The sequence below is a fragment of the Syngnathus leptorhynchus genome, chromosome 12, assembly GCF_054491065.1.
Source record: "Syngnathus leptorhynchus isolate UIUO chromosome 12, UIUO_Slep, whole genome shotgun sequence".
NCBI lineage: Eukaryota > Metazoa > Chordata > Actinopteri > Syngnathiformes > Syngnathidae > Syngnathus > Syngnathus leptorhynchus.
In genome coordinates this window covers 8,056,701-8,071,847 of record NC_141206.1, presented here as the reverse complement: position 1 = coordinate 8,071,847, position 15,147 = coordinate 8,056,701, and the positions used below count along the sequence as shown (strand labels likewise).

The 15,147-nt window shown below is 41.8% G+C and overlaps 1 protein-coding gene across 6 annotated transcripts; it reads right to left on the bottom strand.

Moving 5' to 3' along the window:
• Positions 1–384: 384 nt before the first annotated feature.
• Positions 385–15,076, bottom strand: pnpla7a (patatin-like phospholipase domain containing 7a). Of its 6 annotated transcripts, none has more exons than XM_085926341.1 (36): positions 14,966–15,076; positions 14,490–14,544; positions 13,850–13,933; positions 13,511–13,598; positions 13,336–13,418; positions 13,153–13,265; positions 12,934–13,074; positions 12,704–12,863; positions 12,529–12,609; positions 11,947–12,075; positions 11,787–11,867; positions 11,108–11,237; positions 10,952–11,023; positions 10,793–10,866; positions 10,559–10,750; positions 10,400–10,477; positions 10,107–10,312; positions 9,895–10,026; positions 9,651–9,774; positions 9,112–9,225; positions 8,944–9,010; positions 8,694–8,843; positions 8,338–8,401; positions 8,093–8,261; positions 7,229–7,411; positions 7,003–7,121; positions 6,761–6,917; positions 5,938–6,054; positions 5,763–5,832; positions 5,539–5,655; positions 5,306–5,454; positions 5,044–5,196; positions 4,841–4,960; positions 4,048–4,132; positions 3,475–3,590; positions 385–2,730 (listed from the first exon to the last, which is right to left on the bottom strand). In XM_085926341.1, exons 2-36 carry the CDS (start codon positions 14,541–14,543, stop codon positions 2,635–2,637), a joined length of 4,068 nt encoding a protein of 1,355 aa, XP_085782467.1. In that variant the 5' UTR covers position 14,544; positions 14,966–15,076; the 3' UTR covers positions 385–2,634. The 6 variants fall into 6 exon arrangements, with proteins under 6 accessions (XP_085782467.1, XP_085782468.1, XP_085782464.1 ...); XM_085926342.1 differs by having other exon boundaries at positions 10,559–10,714; XM_085926338.1 differs by having other exon boundaries at positions 5,306–5,655.
• Between the last annotated feature and the right edge of the window lie 71 nt (positions 15,077–15,147).

Below are 15,147 nucleotides of genomic sequence, written 5' to 3'. Positions count from 1 at the left end.
ATGCAACAAAGTGTATTTTCTTTATTATTGGTCTTCTCTGGAGTCCTTCTATAAAAATAAAAAAAAAGCTGTGACCTGCGTGTTGCAGTGTAGGTTGGATGTTCTGTTTTTGAATGCAACATGGAAAATAAGTCATATCTGCCTGAAGTTGTTTCAGCCCTCTTGAAAGCCGATAATAGATGAAGCATCTCACTCTTGTTCAAAACACGTCACCGGGGGGTGCTGACAGTTACAAAAAGGAGACCTCGGTGTTGATTGCAAAACAGAAATACCTCCAGTGACGTGAAGAGTGTCCTTTCTTTTTACAGAGGTGTTGTCAGGATTATTTTTATTGTGATTATATTTTTACGTGATCAAAAAAGAAATGGTTTCAGTGTCCAAACATTTTTTTTCCCCAATATAATCATTTATTTATCATAAACATACAAATGACACAATAGTGGTTTGTTAGTAACACCTGATTATCAAAGACATAATGATACAATGTAATAAATACTCGTCAAGTCATGGGCCATAGGCATACTGGTAAATATTTATGTGCTTAATAATCAGAGTTAAAAAGGTTGAATGAGAGTACAAACGGTTGCGTTTGTCTGTGTGTGTGTGTGTTTGTTTCAGTCACCTGGCGTGCTTCCACACGTAGCATCAGCGTCTCATCCATCAGCGTTTTAAACAAGCTGTGAAACACTCACTCTGGCCAAAAAACATCAATTTCTTTGTACTTTGGCTTTCTGGAAACACCCCAAAAAAGTACAGCACAGCAGAAGTAACAACCCCTTGGCTCCAATTAACGTGGAAAGAAAAATACACAACCTCAAGAGTCAGGATTTTGTGATTAGAAAAAACAAAACAAAAAAAGAGACCGAGATACAAAATTTCCAAACTTTTTTTTCCACCATTAAAATGATCTGTGACTTGTAGATATTAATAGAGCATAATTGGCTTAGATGCACAAATTCTGTCCTGATTTCAGATGGTTTTTTATTTAGGTCAGGTCTGGCGAGTGGTCCTATGTTGCCCCCAGTAGCACTGATGAAAAATTATGACCGTCTTCATCCTTTAAGTTGCAGCTTATATTAAAGGTGAGAAAAAAAGTTTTAAAATGATTTATCTTGGTCTAATTTTTGAATCTCACAAAAAAAAAAAAATCTATCCACTGTAGTTAGCATCAGATGTGGTTTCCAAGGTTAAATTTTCCCAAGATCGCACAATTTGAAAAGAAATCAAAACATTAAGGTGTCTTTGGTTAAAGGCACCTCTACATTCACATAAAAGTTCAAAACTTGAACAATGCAAAGATGTCAGCAAAAAGTATGAGATGATTTGCTTTTTTTTGGGGGGGTGAGGATTTTTGCACTATGTAATCTAAACGACAGACGAGTCGGGTGTTAGCGAAATTGTGCATGATGAAGCTAAAGATCTATCAAAATTAAGGCACAGTGATTTGGCTTTTCGATTTTGCATCGTTAAACTACTATCCACGACTGACACGTACGAACGAGGTGCAAAAGGTTGCAACTACTTGTACCTTTGTTTAAAGTTACGTTTTGATATTTTATTTTACAAGTGTTAACTTATTCACCTACACGAAATCTATGCATGTTACTTAACAAAATTGCACGCAGTTAATCTAGAATTTATGACCACGCATTGACGCAACAAGGTGTGGCCACTGTACCCTCCTCACTATAAAAAGCATTTAATGAATACGTTAGTGATGAAAAATTTCCATGCATTTATCATCACGCTACATGAACACATGAAGGATTTGCAAGCTACATTTAAACGATTAAATGATTGATGACTGTGATGGCATAAACACATTTTTTTTTTGTTTAAATGTAACATAGCGTTTGATATAAAATAAATAAATCAATATTTGCATTGATGTGCATATCTGGACTGATGGGTCTATGTGTTCTCTGTACGGTGCTGTTGGGGGGGGGGGTAACAATAAATCTCGCATGGCAAGTAAAGGCAACCTGGGCCCATCAAAAACAGTCAAGTAAATCTAAAGCTTTTTTTTTTTTTTTTTACCGTGACATTGTCTAAACAGAAAAAGATTGGACGCAAAAAGGCATTCTGTATTATGCCGTTGAAACTCATAATACAAAGTGTATTAAAAGGCAACAGCTAGGCTTTTTTGATGGTTGAATTCTGAGATGAAAAAAAAGTGGGCATTGCTCACTAAATTGTGGCGGTTCATTTTTTTTTTTTGTCCAACCTTTCTGCTTTGTCCACATTGTCTTAAAAAAAACCCAGCATAGGTTGGTCCTTAAAAAAAAAAAAAGTAACCTTTGAGGTTTAATTCTGTGTATTATTGACATAATGCACAGAATCTTTTTTTTTTTTTTTAACAAATTTGCTATATATAATCATGACTGTTCAATTTTTCCCATCTTTTCAGTGTGCCCCTAATATTCCTTCATACAAATTGAGCCGGTAGCATTTTTTGCAATTGCTTCGCTTCTTCACTGATGCGATCCATTTAAAGCTCTCAATATGAGAAATGATGATGGTTGAGAATGAGCGGGACTAGGAGATAAATGAAGGTTAATCTTAAAGAGCCACGTGGTAAAGACAGGATGTAATAGAGGCCAACGGTGGTCTAATGTCCCTTCGTTATTGCACTTATCACTTGGCTTCCTGGTTGGTTGAGATGTTCAGTGAGTGTTCGTGGCCGGAGACTGCATCGGCACGACGGATACTTCTTTCGTCCAGTTCTTCATCCTGAAGATTGTAAGGATGTTCATTAAGAGAATGTGTCAACACAAAACAAGACAAATTTGTTGAATTGAAATCGTATTGTATGTCCTATTGATGGTTATTTCAACTGGTCCTTTAATTTAATTATTACTAACTAACATTTTTTTAATGATACTTCAATATAATTTTGAAAAGTCAGAGGAAATAATAAAAATAGAATTAGAATTCATTATAAGGATATTTAAATAGTTATTGCTGGAATAGTTTTAACAGTTATCAATATTATAAACGCTAATATGATACCATTTTGAAAATGTCACAGAAATGGAATGGTCTGAGGTGCAGCATTTTTTTTTAACATTGACATGACTAAAATTGTAATATTAATTAAATAAAGTCATATCATAAGAACATAGTAACAGAAATATGACTTCTAAGGAGGTCAAGAATCTGTATTAAAAAAATATTTGAATACAAAAAAAAAAATCAAACGGGGGAAAAAATAAGTGCTAAGCTACAAAATAAAACATAATATGATATATTATGAAAACGTCAAACTTCCAAAATATGACCTATCAAATATTTGATTTGGCCTCACCTTATTTTTCTTTCGCATAAGGCTGCGCTCACTCACTCAAAAGAAACCAAACACTTTCTGTTTTAACCTCGACCACTTGTTGTCGAATGTGCCTGACATGAGTGAAAATGTGACTCGAAAGTTATGGTGCTTGCAAGAGATCACCCGCCCGCGCGACCAAAGGCCCGCACCGTGTCGGCAGTCTCCTCCCCTTCAGTATGTTCTCCATAGTGACCGTATAGCTCCAGGTCAGACAGTGCGCTCTCCACTGCCTCCTCGTCATAGTCAGTGTGGTAGTCTGACTCCTCTGACGGGGGAGAGTGGCGAGGACAAGAGAGAGGGGGGGGTAAAAAAATGAATAAATCACATTGTGGGGGCTGTCGGGGAAGTGTGGAAGTAGGGAGACAGATGGAAAGTGGGCGTGCGAGTGGTGAGGTCGGAAGAGCAAATAGAGAAACAATCCGTGATTGGATGAATGCGCACACCGTTTCTGCAGTCAAAGCAAATATGTCACTTATTGCTTCATTCGGAAAATACTGTGGAAAGTTTCAGTTTGTGTGTTTCCTGCACACGGATCCGTATGCAAAAAGCAAGAAGTGACCGAATCAATCACAACAAGAGGAAAAAGGAGGAAAGTTGTTAGAGAATAACACCACCGTGCATGTATATGTACTATGAGTGTACTACTTGCGCATGCTGAAATAATAAAAGGATGACTTCACAAATTGTGTGCCGCGTGTATTTTGCATCTGTGTGGGTTTTACCATCTACCAGGGCAGGTTTGACGGGCTCAATGCGAGACACGATTTCAGCCAAATCGGTGAAGGAAGCGTTGGGGCATGTCACGACCTGATAGCCACAAAGACAACCTCAGTGAATGGGAAAGAAACATATATGACTTGAACATTTCATTTGTTATACTTCTGTTTTCACTCTGCGCTGGCAAATGCAAAGACGACTTATTTTGACATAAAGTACAAAGCGTGGCTACGCCATCATATGTCGCGTTCGTTTCCCCAGGAGAGATACACGAGCCTCATTAAGCGCATGTGTGGGCCGGCTATTGTTTGTTGCCGAAAGAAAGAAAACACAATTGATGTGTACAAATGATTCTCAAGGTTGATTGTTTCCAAGCTTGCATTTCTCCTTTCAATAATGTTTGTGATGACAAGATGAGGCATCAGAGGAAGGAGTCATAATATTTCAGGCCGACTAGACGTTTATAATGAACAAGTGTATTTTTTTTGGGTGGCGTCTGATAGCAGGTCAGATAACAAAATTGCGATTAGTGATATAAAGCCAGAGTGAGCCCAAAGCTGGAAAGCCGTGACGCACTTTTGGCACAAAACAGAGTGCGGCATAAAAGCTGATTACGGTTGGTCTGGGAATGATGGAAAAAAGCCAATTATTGATGGAACGCTTCATCAAAATGTCAAGTCTGCTTTGTCGTGCCGGGATTCTCTATTAAAGCGCAGCACTAAAAAAAAATCCCGCCGTGTCTAAAGGATTGTGATGTAAGACGCAGACCGAAGGCCAAGTGACCAAGCGGGTGCTTACGTTGTTCTTGCATTGCGTGTTGTGAAATTCCTCTTGGTGTCTGTCTTTCAGCATTTTGTCCACAACTCCACTGCGAGTCCACACGTCAAACACGGTTTTGCCGTGCTGGTATCCCACCTCCTAATATGACGTAAGAGTATAAATGTGAGTTTTCTCTCTTTTTTTTTTTTTGAGAATTAAAACAATAGACCACATAAACATACAGCAATCTCATCGAACTTCCCAAACTCCAGCGTCCGATATCTGTCGATGGGCGGGCGGATATATTCGCAGTAGTCGCTGTTTTTCACCGACTCGAGGTGTCGAACGCAGCACACGTAGGCCAAGCGCGTTTGGATCTCCGCCATGTTCAACACCTGAGCACATGCACGAATGAGAAACCCCCGGAAATTATACTCGCTAATTCATAAAGTCATGGTCAAGTTATCTTATACTATATATTCATTTTGAATCAATGCCCTTTACCTTGACTTTCTCTGCCAGGGGGTTGAGGCGTTTCCATAGCAGCCACCATCCAGAAAGCGAGTCGCCGTAGTTAGTGAGGTTAGTTTCATCGCGGCTGCCCACGTCGATAGCGATCACCACTTTAGCCCCCATGGAGCGTGCCACATCAGCTGGCAAAAAAAAAAAAAAAAAGACAATGTAAGTTGAAAGCTGACGAGATAAAAATACAAAAATAGGCAGCCATAAAGAAAGACCTGGCAAGTTGTTGATGTAACCTCCATCCATAAGGAGGTGTCCATCCTTCGGGTCACAGAGAGGAGGCAGATACCCCGAAAGGGACATGCTGGCACGAACGTACCTCCAAAGAGAACCTCAAATGGCAAACACGAAGAATCTTGCTATGATGTCTTTACAGCAATGAGTACGAGATATTTTTACGAAAGCACTTTCTATGTTCGTCAGGAGTACGTGCACCTACCATCAGTGTGCACTCGCATTGCAGAGGCAGTAATGTCAGCTGTGATATTGAAATATGGTATCCAAAGGTCCTGCGTACACAAAGAGATAAACAGGTAACAAATTTAAAAGGTTTACTCATTCTGCCGCCAGGATCTCCTCCTCTCTTCAATTCCATTGGAATCACCTCATCTCACCTCAATTTGCTTGCTCTTGAAGACATTGCTGATACTGGAGTTGAAGGCCGCGCCAGAAAACATAGACGTGACCGGGTATGTTAAATCGAGAACCTTCTTGAATACTGAAGTCATTTCCTGCGGCGAGAGAGAAAGTGAAAATTAGGTTTGCTTTCTTCCTTAGACTGAATAAAAACAGCATTTGACCGAGCCGAGTGCTTCCGCTGAAGATAATGTAGAATCTGCCAGATTGTTAATGGCATTTTTTTCCCCATTTTTATTTCCTCTACCAGATGCACACAGCACATCTCACTGTTGGGCTTTTGGACTATCATTACGTGCATAAACAAAGTATTCATTCTGCATTTGAGATTAAACGATTCCCTGCTTCAGTCACCTTCACAAAGATCCATGTTGAAAGTTACAAAACAAGGAAAAATGTAAAACCACTTCAAATAATTCTAAAAGAGGAATAGGAGGAGCCGAATATTAATGTGCTCATCCAACCCACATAAACAAATTGTTTTCATGGAGATGACTTCAAGTATGACATCAAGGGAGAAATCCCAAAGCGCTGCAAGTCAACCCGCATGACGCAAATTCCTGAGGACGATGTGATCAGCATCAAAGTTTCACCATAAGCTAATTCATTCCAGCGTCTTTTCTTAATGAGCATGGAAATGGGCTTTTAAATTGCCTTTTGATGATATCTGGAATATGATTTGTGATGTTCTCCGGTGGTATGATTAAAATACGGCTCCCTCCTGGCTTTGAATAACATGACGAGGGTCCTCAAATGTAAATAAGGGAGCTCTTGGTTTAGAACAGTCACGACAATTTTTACCATTGCCCATTCTCGTGCTCTCATCCTCATACGGCTGTGGCTGCGGTCCTCGGCGTAGAGCGCCCCCAACAGGGAACCTATAGAGGTGCCGCCGACGAGGTCGACTGGGATGCCGGCTTCGCAGAGGGCTCGCACGATCCCAACCTGGGAACAACCTCTACAAAAAAAAAAAGGGGCACACATGTAAGACGTGAAAACGTAACATTGACAAGTCGGTATTTGTACGATATCTTGAGCCTTACCTGGCCCCGCCTCCACCCAGGACAAGGGCAATGCCGTTCCCAGTGAGGACTCGGGCCAATCGGGAGAAATCTGAGTGGCGGTCCGCCGGCTTCTCGAACACACGCTGATACAGCTCCAACTAAAAAAAAAAAAAAAAAAAAAAAAAAAAAACAGAAAATGGTTGGTAGAATTAGAATATGAAAGGTGTTGTAGGATGACTTCTGTATAAAACGAATTCCCTCCCACCAGTTTGGGCAGGCTCCTCTTAGAGAAAACCCGTCGTGGACATGATAGATGGAGGTGTCTGGAGATCCAGCTACGCATGTTAAGCCAGTCCACGGTGCCCTTGGGAGCGGGCCCGTCTTCTTTGTGCAGCAGCACCAGCTGCTTCTGGGCGCGCACGGCACTTGCTTCCAGCATGCGCTCCAGCTAGAGGGACACCATTAACATTTTACAGGTGCCACGGTGCTCACATGTGTGGAATAATGACAAGTGAATGTTTGCGGGTAAACACAGAAGCTGTCTGAATTGAAGGAAAAGTAGTAATTGCACAGGTGTTATCTGAAACTTGATGTTTTGAGGCAAGATGATGCATGTGTACGTGTGTTCCTGCAAGATCAAACCCTCAGCTGTGACTCATTCTGTGCCCTAGCAAATATTGATTCTTCTTTCCGTTTCTCCCACCGTCTCTTGTTAAATGTGGACACATTCCTTTATTTCTGTTTGCCAATTGTCCTCCCCTGAGAAAGCAATTATTTCTCCATCCGCTGGACGGTCACTTCCTGCCTCTTCTTAATATCCATCCGCTGTAGCCTTATATGGCCTCGGGTCAAATGCAAACAGAATGCTGTTACAATGGCTAAATACCTCGGGGATCCCAGGGATCTGAAGTTTGTTTTTCAAGTCGAGTCAAATTTATTTCAATAGCCCTAAATTGAAGAAGAGTCTCAAACAAGAACACTTAATCACGGTGTTAAAAGGAGAAAGTCTGCAATGTGTTTTGCCAAACTCGTAGCCAGCGAAGATTGTTGGTAGCTAGCTAGCTAACGAGTTGGTTGCAGCCCGAGTAGGACTGAGCTTGCCTTGAGCAAGTTCGTTTCAGTCTCTCACCTCTCCGACGGCAGGGTCCTGCTCGCCCAGGCCCACAATGATGATGCAGTCGGCCTGACGGATGCACCGCTGGGTCCAAGGAGTTAGCGTGTAATCTGTTTGGTAGAGAACTATCCGATGGATGTCTTCCTGTTGGCCTAACCAGCTGGACAGACGATATTCATGAACACTGTGGTGGGAAAGAAGCAGGACATGGAGTAAGATGACTGGACGAACTTAAAAAGTGTCATTTCAAATAAAAATACCTGTCTAGTGCTGCAGCTCCAAGGCGTTGCTTAATTATATCACTGGTCAATAGAAGAGTGGGACCTGAATGTGAAAGCGGTAAATGGGGCGTCACATTTTATACTTCAGCACCGACCTTCTGTTTGATTTATTACAAAGTAGCTCCTCTTATTGATATGTCCTTTATTTTCGTCCTATGAGAAACTTTATCGAGAACAACACTGTCACCGAGCCTTACGATCAATCAATTTAACAATCTTTTGAATGACATCTTCATAAGCTCAAAAGTAAACAGGATATTGAACATTCATCTGCGGGAAAGCAGAAAAGGTCAAATCCAGCAAAGTCGGATCTTCTGTATAATATTTATTTGTACCTATTGCGAGGAGTGCATGCTGCAACTCCAGAGTAAAGGTGGTGAGCGGCACCTCCTCGGAGACGGGCAGGACGGTCACTGTGGAGAGGTTGGAGGCTTGGTTGCCAGCGTCCCATTTACTGCCCGGGGTGTGCAGTGCCAAACTGCGACCTGGGGGAACAGAGTCCATCTTATTGATTACTGAACAGTTGTTGTTGTTTTTTTTTCTTTTGAGTCAATTATAAATAAACACTGTAAAAAGTGCACACACCAGTGAGAGGGAGATTAACCTGCTGGAGGATCTTCTGTCCAAGTAAGTGGATGAGCCTGGTGACGACCTGCGATGCAAAAACATTGTTTTGAGGCAAATCTGAGATGGGAGTATGGATGATATCGAGGAGAACGTGAATGATCTAAAGTTCCAAGGCCTTCAGGCTACCTGCGGAAACTTCCTCTTGATGGAGCTGAGGGCGCCTTCGGGCAGTTTGGCGAGCTCAGAGTCTCGTACGGCGTGGACGGTGGTGGCTCTGTTTTGATGGGTTAGGGCCTCTACCTGAAAACGGCAGAACTTTAAATCCCAAGATGGAAAAAAACTTTTTATATGTCACCGCTATATACCCGGGAGTAATTTTATCTTCATAATTAGTGATTGGAAAGCAACAGAGTGGTGTGAAACATAACGCCTACAAAAATGACCTCCTGGTAACCGTAACCATAGCATCCTTCGGCTCAGGTATTATTAGAACGATCATGTCAGAAAGAAAAAAAATATATCTATGCATTAATTAATGCTGACAAGATGTGAACTAATTATACACTGCACACCCACATACCAAGTTATAACAATAATGCAGGTATGGAGAAAACAACCCTGCAACAAATCTTCAATTATTACGATTCATTGTATTTTGCTTATTAAAGTCTCGTTACTGGGGGGGGAAAAAAAAAAAAAAACAATGATAAAATTTTGGCCTTTACCACTCCAATCAGGTCACCGCGGCCGTATTCTCCTATCAGTTCCTTCTTGCCATCCTCCTTCATGATTACAGAGCGCAGTCGTCCACTGAGCACAATAAAAGTGCTGTCGGATTTCTCGCCCTGCCTGGAATATACGTTTCCATTAACAGCAATTCGACATAACAAGTTTGAGAAGTGTTCACCTTTACAGAAAGGGACGGCCAGATGGCGGGAAGGTATTAAGCGAGACTTTGCTCAAAAGTACCTGTAGACGGCCCTGCCGGCTTCCACGGCCATCCAATCGAGTGCAAAGTCAATTTGTCTGACAAACGATGACATTCTCCTCACCACCGTGTGAGCGACGTTTAGTACTACTTTGGGCTCCGCACGCATTATCCTGAGGAGGGAAAAAAAAAAGGGTTATATTAAGCATGTTATTTACACATACACACAGACAAACCAACTTCATCCACTAACTCGTAAAAATGGGTTTTGGAAATGGAGAGGAAGCTGCAGTCACGCTGAGCTCGGACTGTAAATATGAGGGGCTCGCCGGTCAGGACAGCAAGCTGACCCACGAGCTCTCCAGGGTGCGTCACAAAAAGACGCGTGTCCTCTTCACGGTCGATCATCCTCTGGTAAACATGGAGTAGGCCTGAAATAACAAACTGGATGCTCACTTCCTGGAGAGAAAAAAAAACAGCAGAGGGCAGAAAAGTGATTTTTTTTGTTTGTTTATATATTTGAAAAAATAAGACATTTAATTTCACCTGATCTCCTTGACGAGCCACAACCGAACCAGCTTTTACTTGGTGGAGGGTCACTCTTCCCTCAAGAAGGCTGGGATCCTGCAAATGATATACATAATACATCCTAAATCGAATTCAAACAAAAAAAAATAAAAACATCATGGTAGGCAGCCACCTCACCTGCAACTGGATGATCACTAGCAGGTCTTTTTTAGCAGCCTGGAAGATTGAACCGCTCTTGCTAAGGTGGATGGCGTCAGACTGCCCCCCGTTGTCCGTGTAGTGAAACACCTCAGAGGGCGTATGCTGCATGGTCACGCTCTTCTTCAGACTGGACTGCACGTGCGGAGCCAATGTCGATGAAAAAAACGGCTGCATTGATAAAAGCCAGCTGATCTTTAGTTTACTTTTTACCTTCTGACTGGCAGGACTCGGCGGAGGCTCATCGATGTTGACTCGAGCCCGTTCGCACGCCATTGTCATATCGCCTGTAACCAGTAGTGTGATGAGTATCTGTGCGATCTCCCCTTAATGACCGAGTGAGTTATCACCCCAAGTTTAACAGTGATCAACCTGCGCTGTCGGCGGGCATTGAGATGGATCGCTGCTTCCTGTAGCTGTTCGAAGGACTGTCCTTTACGCCATCTGCTTCACATAAAGCAAGACAGTTTTGGATCGTGCTGAACACCAGTATAAGAGAGGAAATCAATGTGTGTGTGTGTGTGGGACCTGTCTCCGTAGGAGTCTCTATGCTCCCCGCAGCTACCTCATCTTGGAAGTGCAAACGGCGAGTGGTCTTGCCAGAGATTGCCTCACTCGCCGCCATGTTCACGTTGGACAAAGGCACTGCGTGGCTTTCCTGTCAATTCAATGACAAAAGAGTTAGACATAAATATGCATAGAGACGACATAAATAATCGTTTCTGGTTTCATGAAGGGTATTTATTTGCTGTTTAAAATACACAACAGCCTTTTTTTTTTTTTACCCTAATTCTGGAGGATTATTAATTCAAAGTCTAATCGTGTAACCTCTGCTTGTGAGACACATTTTTAGACTTGGGCTGAGGTGTGATTTATATTTAATAGCACATCTACTGTAATATATTTTAACGCCTTTAGCAATTGGCCCTTTCAAGTATTCTCTTATGAAAGATATTTCTAGTCATAAAGTTTCCTCTGAAGGGGTTCTCATGGTTTATTCCTTTTGACCCGTATGAAGGACAGTGTTATGATGCTGCGCTTAATGTTGTGTGAAATTAGCTTGCATGTGCAGGACAGAGGGTTTATGTCACTTTCTGTAAATGTGCACGGATGGTTTCCTTGCCAGCAGCTGCTAATGTCAATGGCTCTGCATCAGAGAGTACAGAGAATACACAAGTAAATGCATACTAATCATCCTCCCTCCTACCGGATTGAACAGCTCGGTGGTCAGGCCCAGGTAGTTATGTAATGCCAAGAAGGTGACCCTTTGGAGCCGCACCATGATGATCTGAAAACACACAATGATAAGATCAACTGGAGTCACATTAAAATGATTTTGAGCAATAAACACACTGAGACCACGTTACCTGAATGACGCGCACGAGTGTCTCGGGGTATTTTTTGAACACAGACTCAAAGGCGGTTGCAGGTAAACGCAAGATGGTGGAGCGTGTGGCTGCACGAGCGGATACAGACTTGTAAGGAGCTGGAAAACCCTGAATAAAGAAAAATGTGATTGTTCTTTTAAAAAAAGTTGAATATTTCATTGGCTTTATTATTTTTTTTTTTAACGGAGATTTTACTGAGAAATATGAGCATAAGTTTTGAAACTGTTGGGATTCTGTAATAATGAAGGGGCCATGATATCATATTGAGGAAGAAAGATACAATGCAATGCCAAAATTGCATTAGATCTTCGTTGCTGCATAACATAACCAACTGGATAATTGAAAACTAATTATTCACACCTATCCCTTGTACCTAGTTTAATATTCCAATTTGGACCAATAAGAAAAGACATTGAGAGAGGGAAATGACATTAGGCCATTTCATTTGCATGGATGAGGATGGAGAAAGCCTGAAGAAAATATATCAATGAACTCCTTGACTGAAAGGAGAGAGCAGACACAGACAGATAAGAGGAGCGACTGTGAAATGAAGTCACTCGCCGTGATGATGTCCAGAATACTGAGCAAGCTGTGTACGCTGTCGCCAGGAAGAACATCCTTCACTGCCACTTCTGTGCCGTCCTATAAATCAGAAGAAGAAAAAAACAACAGAGATTTGTTTTCTGTGATGTTGCTAAAAACAAGGGCAAAAAAATATATATATTCGTATTCCTACATTCTCAAAGATGCAAAGCTCAAGTCGTCCATCCTGGACCACATAGATGCTGTCGTCGTCATCTCCGGGCTTGAAAAGACCCTCGCCCTCCTGCAGCTCAACAAAGACCATGTGGCGACACAACTCGAGGAAGAGAGGTTTGTCAAAGTGTCCCAACACCCTATAAAAAACACAGAGACGTCGTTGAATGCCCCTTGGAGTTGTACAAAAACGTTTCATCAAAGCCCCACCTGACATTCTTCAGCATGTAGAGAACCTCGGACGGCAGATTGGAGCTCTGGACGTCGAACTCAGTCAGGTCGGCCTCCAGCAGAGAAGGTGGCGGTTCTTTAGGCTGAAGAGTCGGAGGATCCTTACGGATGCGAAGGATTCTGTTCAGAGGAACACGGGGTTCATTTCATAAACTTGAGCGCACACATTTGGAAAATGCTTTTTCCTTTGCGCCATACTTGCGAGCAATACTAAGAACTTTGGTTCTTTTGCGCACTCGCTGCGGTTGCTTTGATACGGAGGTAGATGATGATGATGAAGAAGATGGAGGAATTGCGGACAAAGTCTGCACCTTAAGAAAAAAATTACAAATTTAGGAACAAAACCCGAATGAAAGCATTGTTGGAAGGAAAAGTGAATACCTTGCGCATTATTTTGCGACCATAGAAGAGCACTTTATCTCGTTTTCTGAAGCGATAATGAGGTACACCAGGCTGCTGTTCACCTAAGAGAGAATCAAAAGAGCCCGATCGGGAGAATTGTCAACATTATTGACATTGAAACTTGAAATATCTTTAGTATCAACGTGGGACTCACGAGCATGCTTGAACCTTCTGTACAAGAAGAGCACCACAATCCCGATCATCGCGACTGCGACGGCAGCACCAATCACGACACCAGTGAGCTGGAAGATAAACAATACAGAATTTACTGTACTGATGTATGATTTTTTTTTTTTTTTTTACAAATAAAAAAAGAAAGGCTTTCAGCCACACACTGGCGGCTTGCGATGCAATCAAAACAGAAGTTCAGAATGCTGAATCCAGAAGAGGGCGCTGTTGACTCCATTTTCATTTACTTTCAATTCAGTGATAGGAAGGGTCAATGTAAGTTTAGCAATTTTTTATGACACAAAAATGGAAACGTTGTACTTACCATAGTGGTCTGCATCCTTTCCTCCACAAACTGTTGCACTCGTGCTGTTACTGCTGTGATGTCATTCTTGCCGTGTACCAGCATCTACACACATTAACATACACATAGCATTATTAAACAACACAAAGTATTGTGAGAATTGGCTAGCCATTATTTTCTATGCTATGATTTTCTTCTGTCAAGGTCCCACTACACTGTGGAAATGTTGTGTAATTGTGTAAAATGCAGTCCAGCCTGCTTGACTGTTACTCCAATAATGTTGCATGACCAAATGCAACACACAATCACCATTTAATGCATTCATTCAGTATCATTTAGTATCTATTTACGGTCTGTCTATGTTTAAGTGACACCTACTGTGTCAGGACATTTTTACGATATGTATTCAAATCCAAATTGAAAAGAAGCTTCTGCCTGTTTGTTTTTGTGTCATTTCAGCCATTCATCCTTCCATGACACTTGTGCCACTTGATAAGAAAAAGTCGAATTGCAACACTGCAGTCAAGCCAGTACTGTCTGGGTCAGAGTCCGGGACAAAAAAAACGAGAAATGACAACGGGAAACGAGCCCTGTAGATAAGACTTTTGTACTGCCCTAATTGTGTTGCACATCACAAACTTAAATCAGATGTATAACTTACTGAACTGGCCCATCCGCAGATGTCTCCATCGTCACCGCCTGCACGGCAATCCATCCTGCATCATGTCACATGATCAGTCACATGTTTTTGCTTGAAATATTCATTCTTGATTTATTTACTAGACTGACATACTCGGACAAGAGGAGCATCACGTTGGCGTGGCTTGTTTGTGTGCAATACGAAAACAACATTTTACATGCAATTAAAACACAACGCCAGTCATTGTCAATACCTTAATGTATGTTTGTTATATCGAAATACTATTCGGCATAACAAGTCATACGTTCACAGTACGAGATAAACAACGGCGACTCTCCATCACCGACGCTAGGGAGCGTTAGCAATAATAACATTAGCGAGCTAGCTAAGAGCTAACGATTCAAACTCATACCAGAAGAGGCATTAATGCCGGTGTCAATGAACGAAGTCAAGACGGTATCCGGTAATGTTGTATGTGCGTAGGAGACCATACTTACTTTACGATGTTTTGCAGCGAGAATGTGTCAAATTTAGGTCATTGTCGAAAGTGGCGATGGACCAAAATTAGCTGGCAGCTAACAAAGTTTTCGATGCGCTGTCACTTGCTTTAGCCCCGCCTATTTTATTGCATTGACCAATGGGCAGACAGATCTGCAGTTGCTATGGTACCATTTAATTC

Bases quoted from the DNA above. Each gene is read 5' to 3' on its own strand.
- pnpla7a (XM_085926338.1), bottom strand. From the start codon at position 14,543: ATGGATTGCCGTGCAGGCGGTGACGATGGAGACATCTGCGGATGGGCC. The intron at 12,076-12,528 runs GCGAGTGACTTC...TTCTTTATTCAG, and splicing joins GTATTCTGGACATCATCACG to GGTTTTCCAGCTCCTTACAA. The intron at 11,238-11,786 runs GTAGGAGGGAGG...TTGAATTGACAG, and splicing joins CCACCGAGCTGTTCAATCCG to GAAAGCCACGCAGTGCCTTT.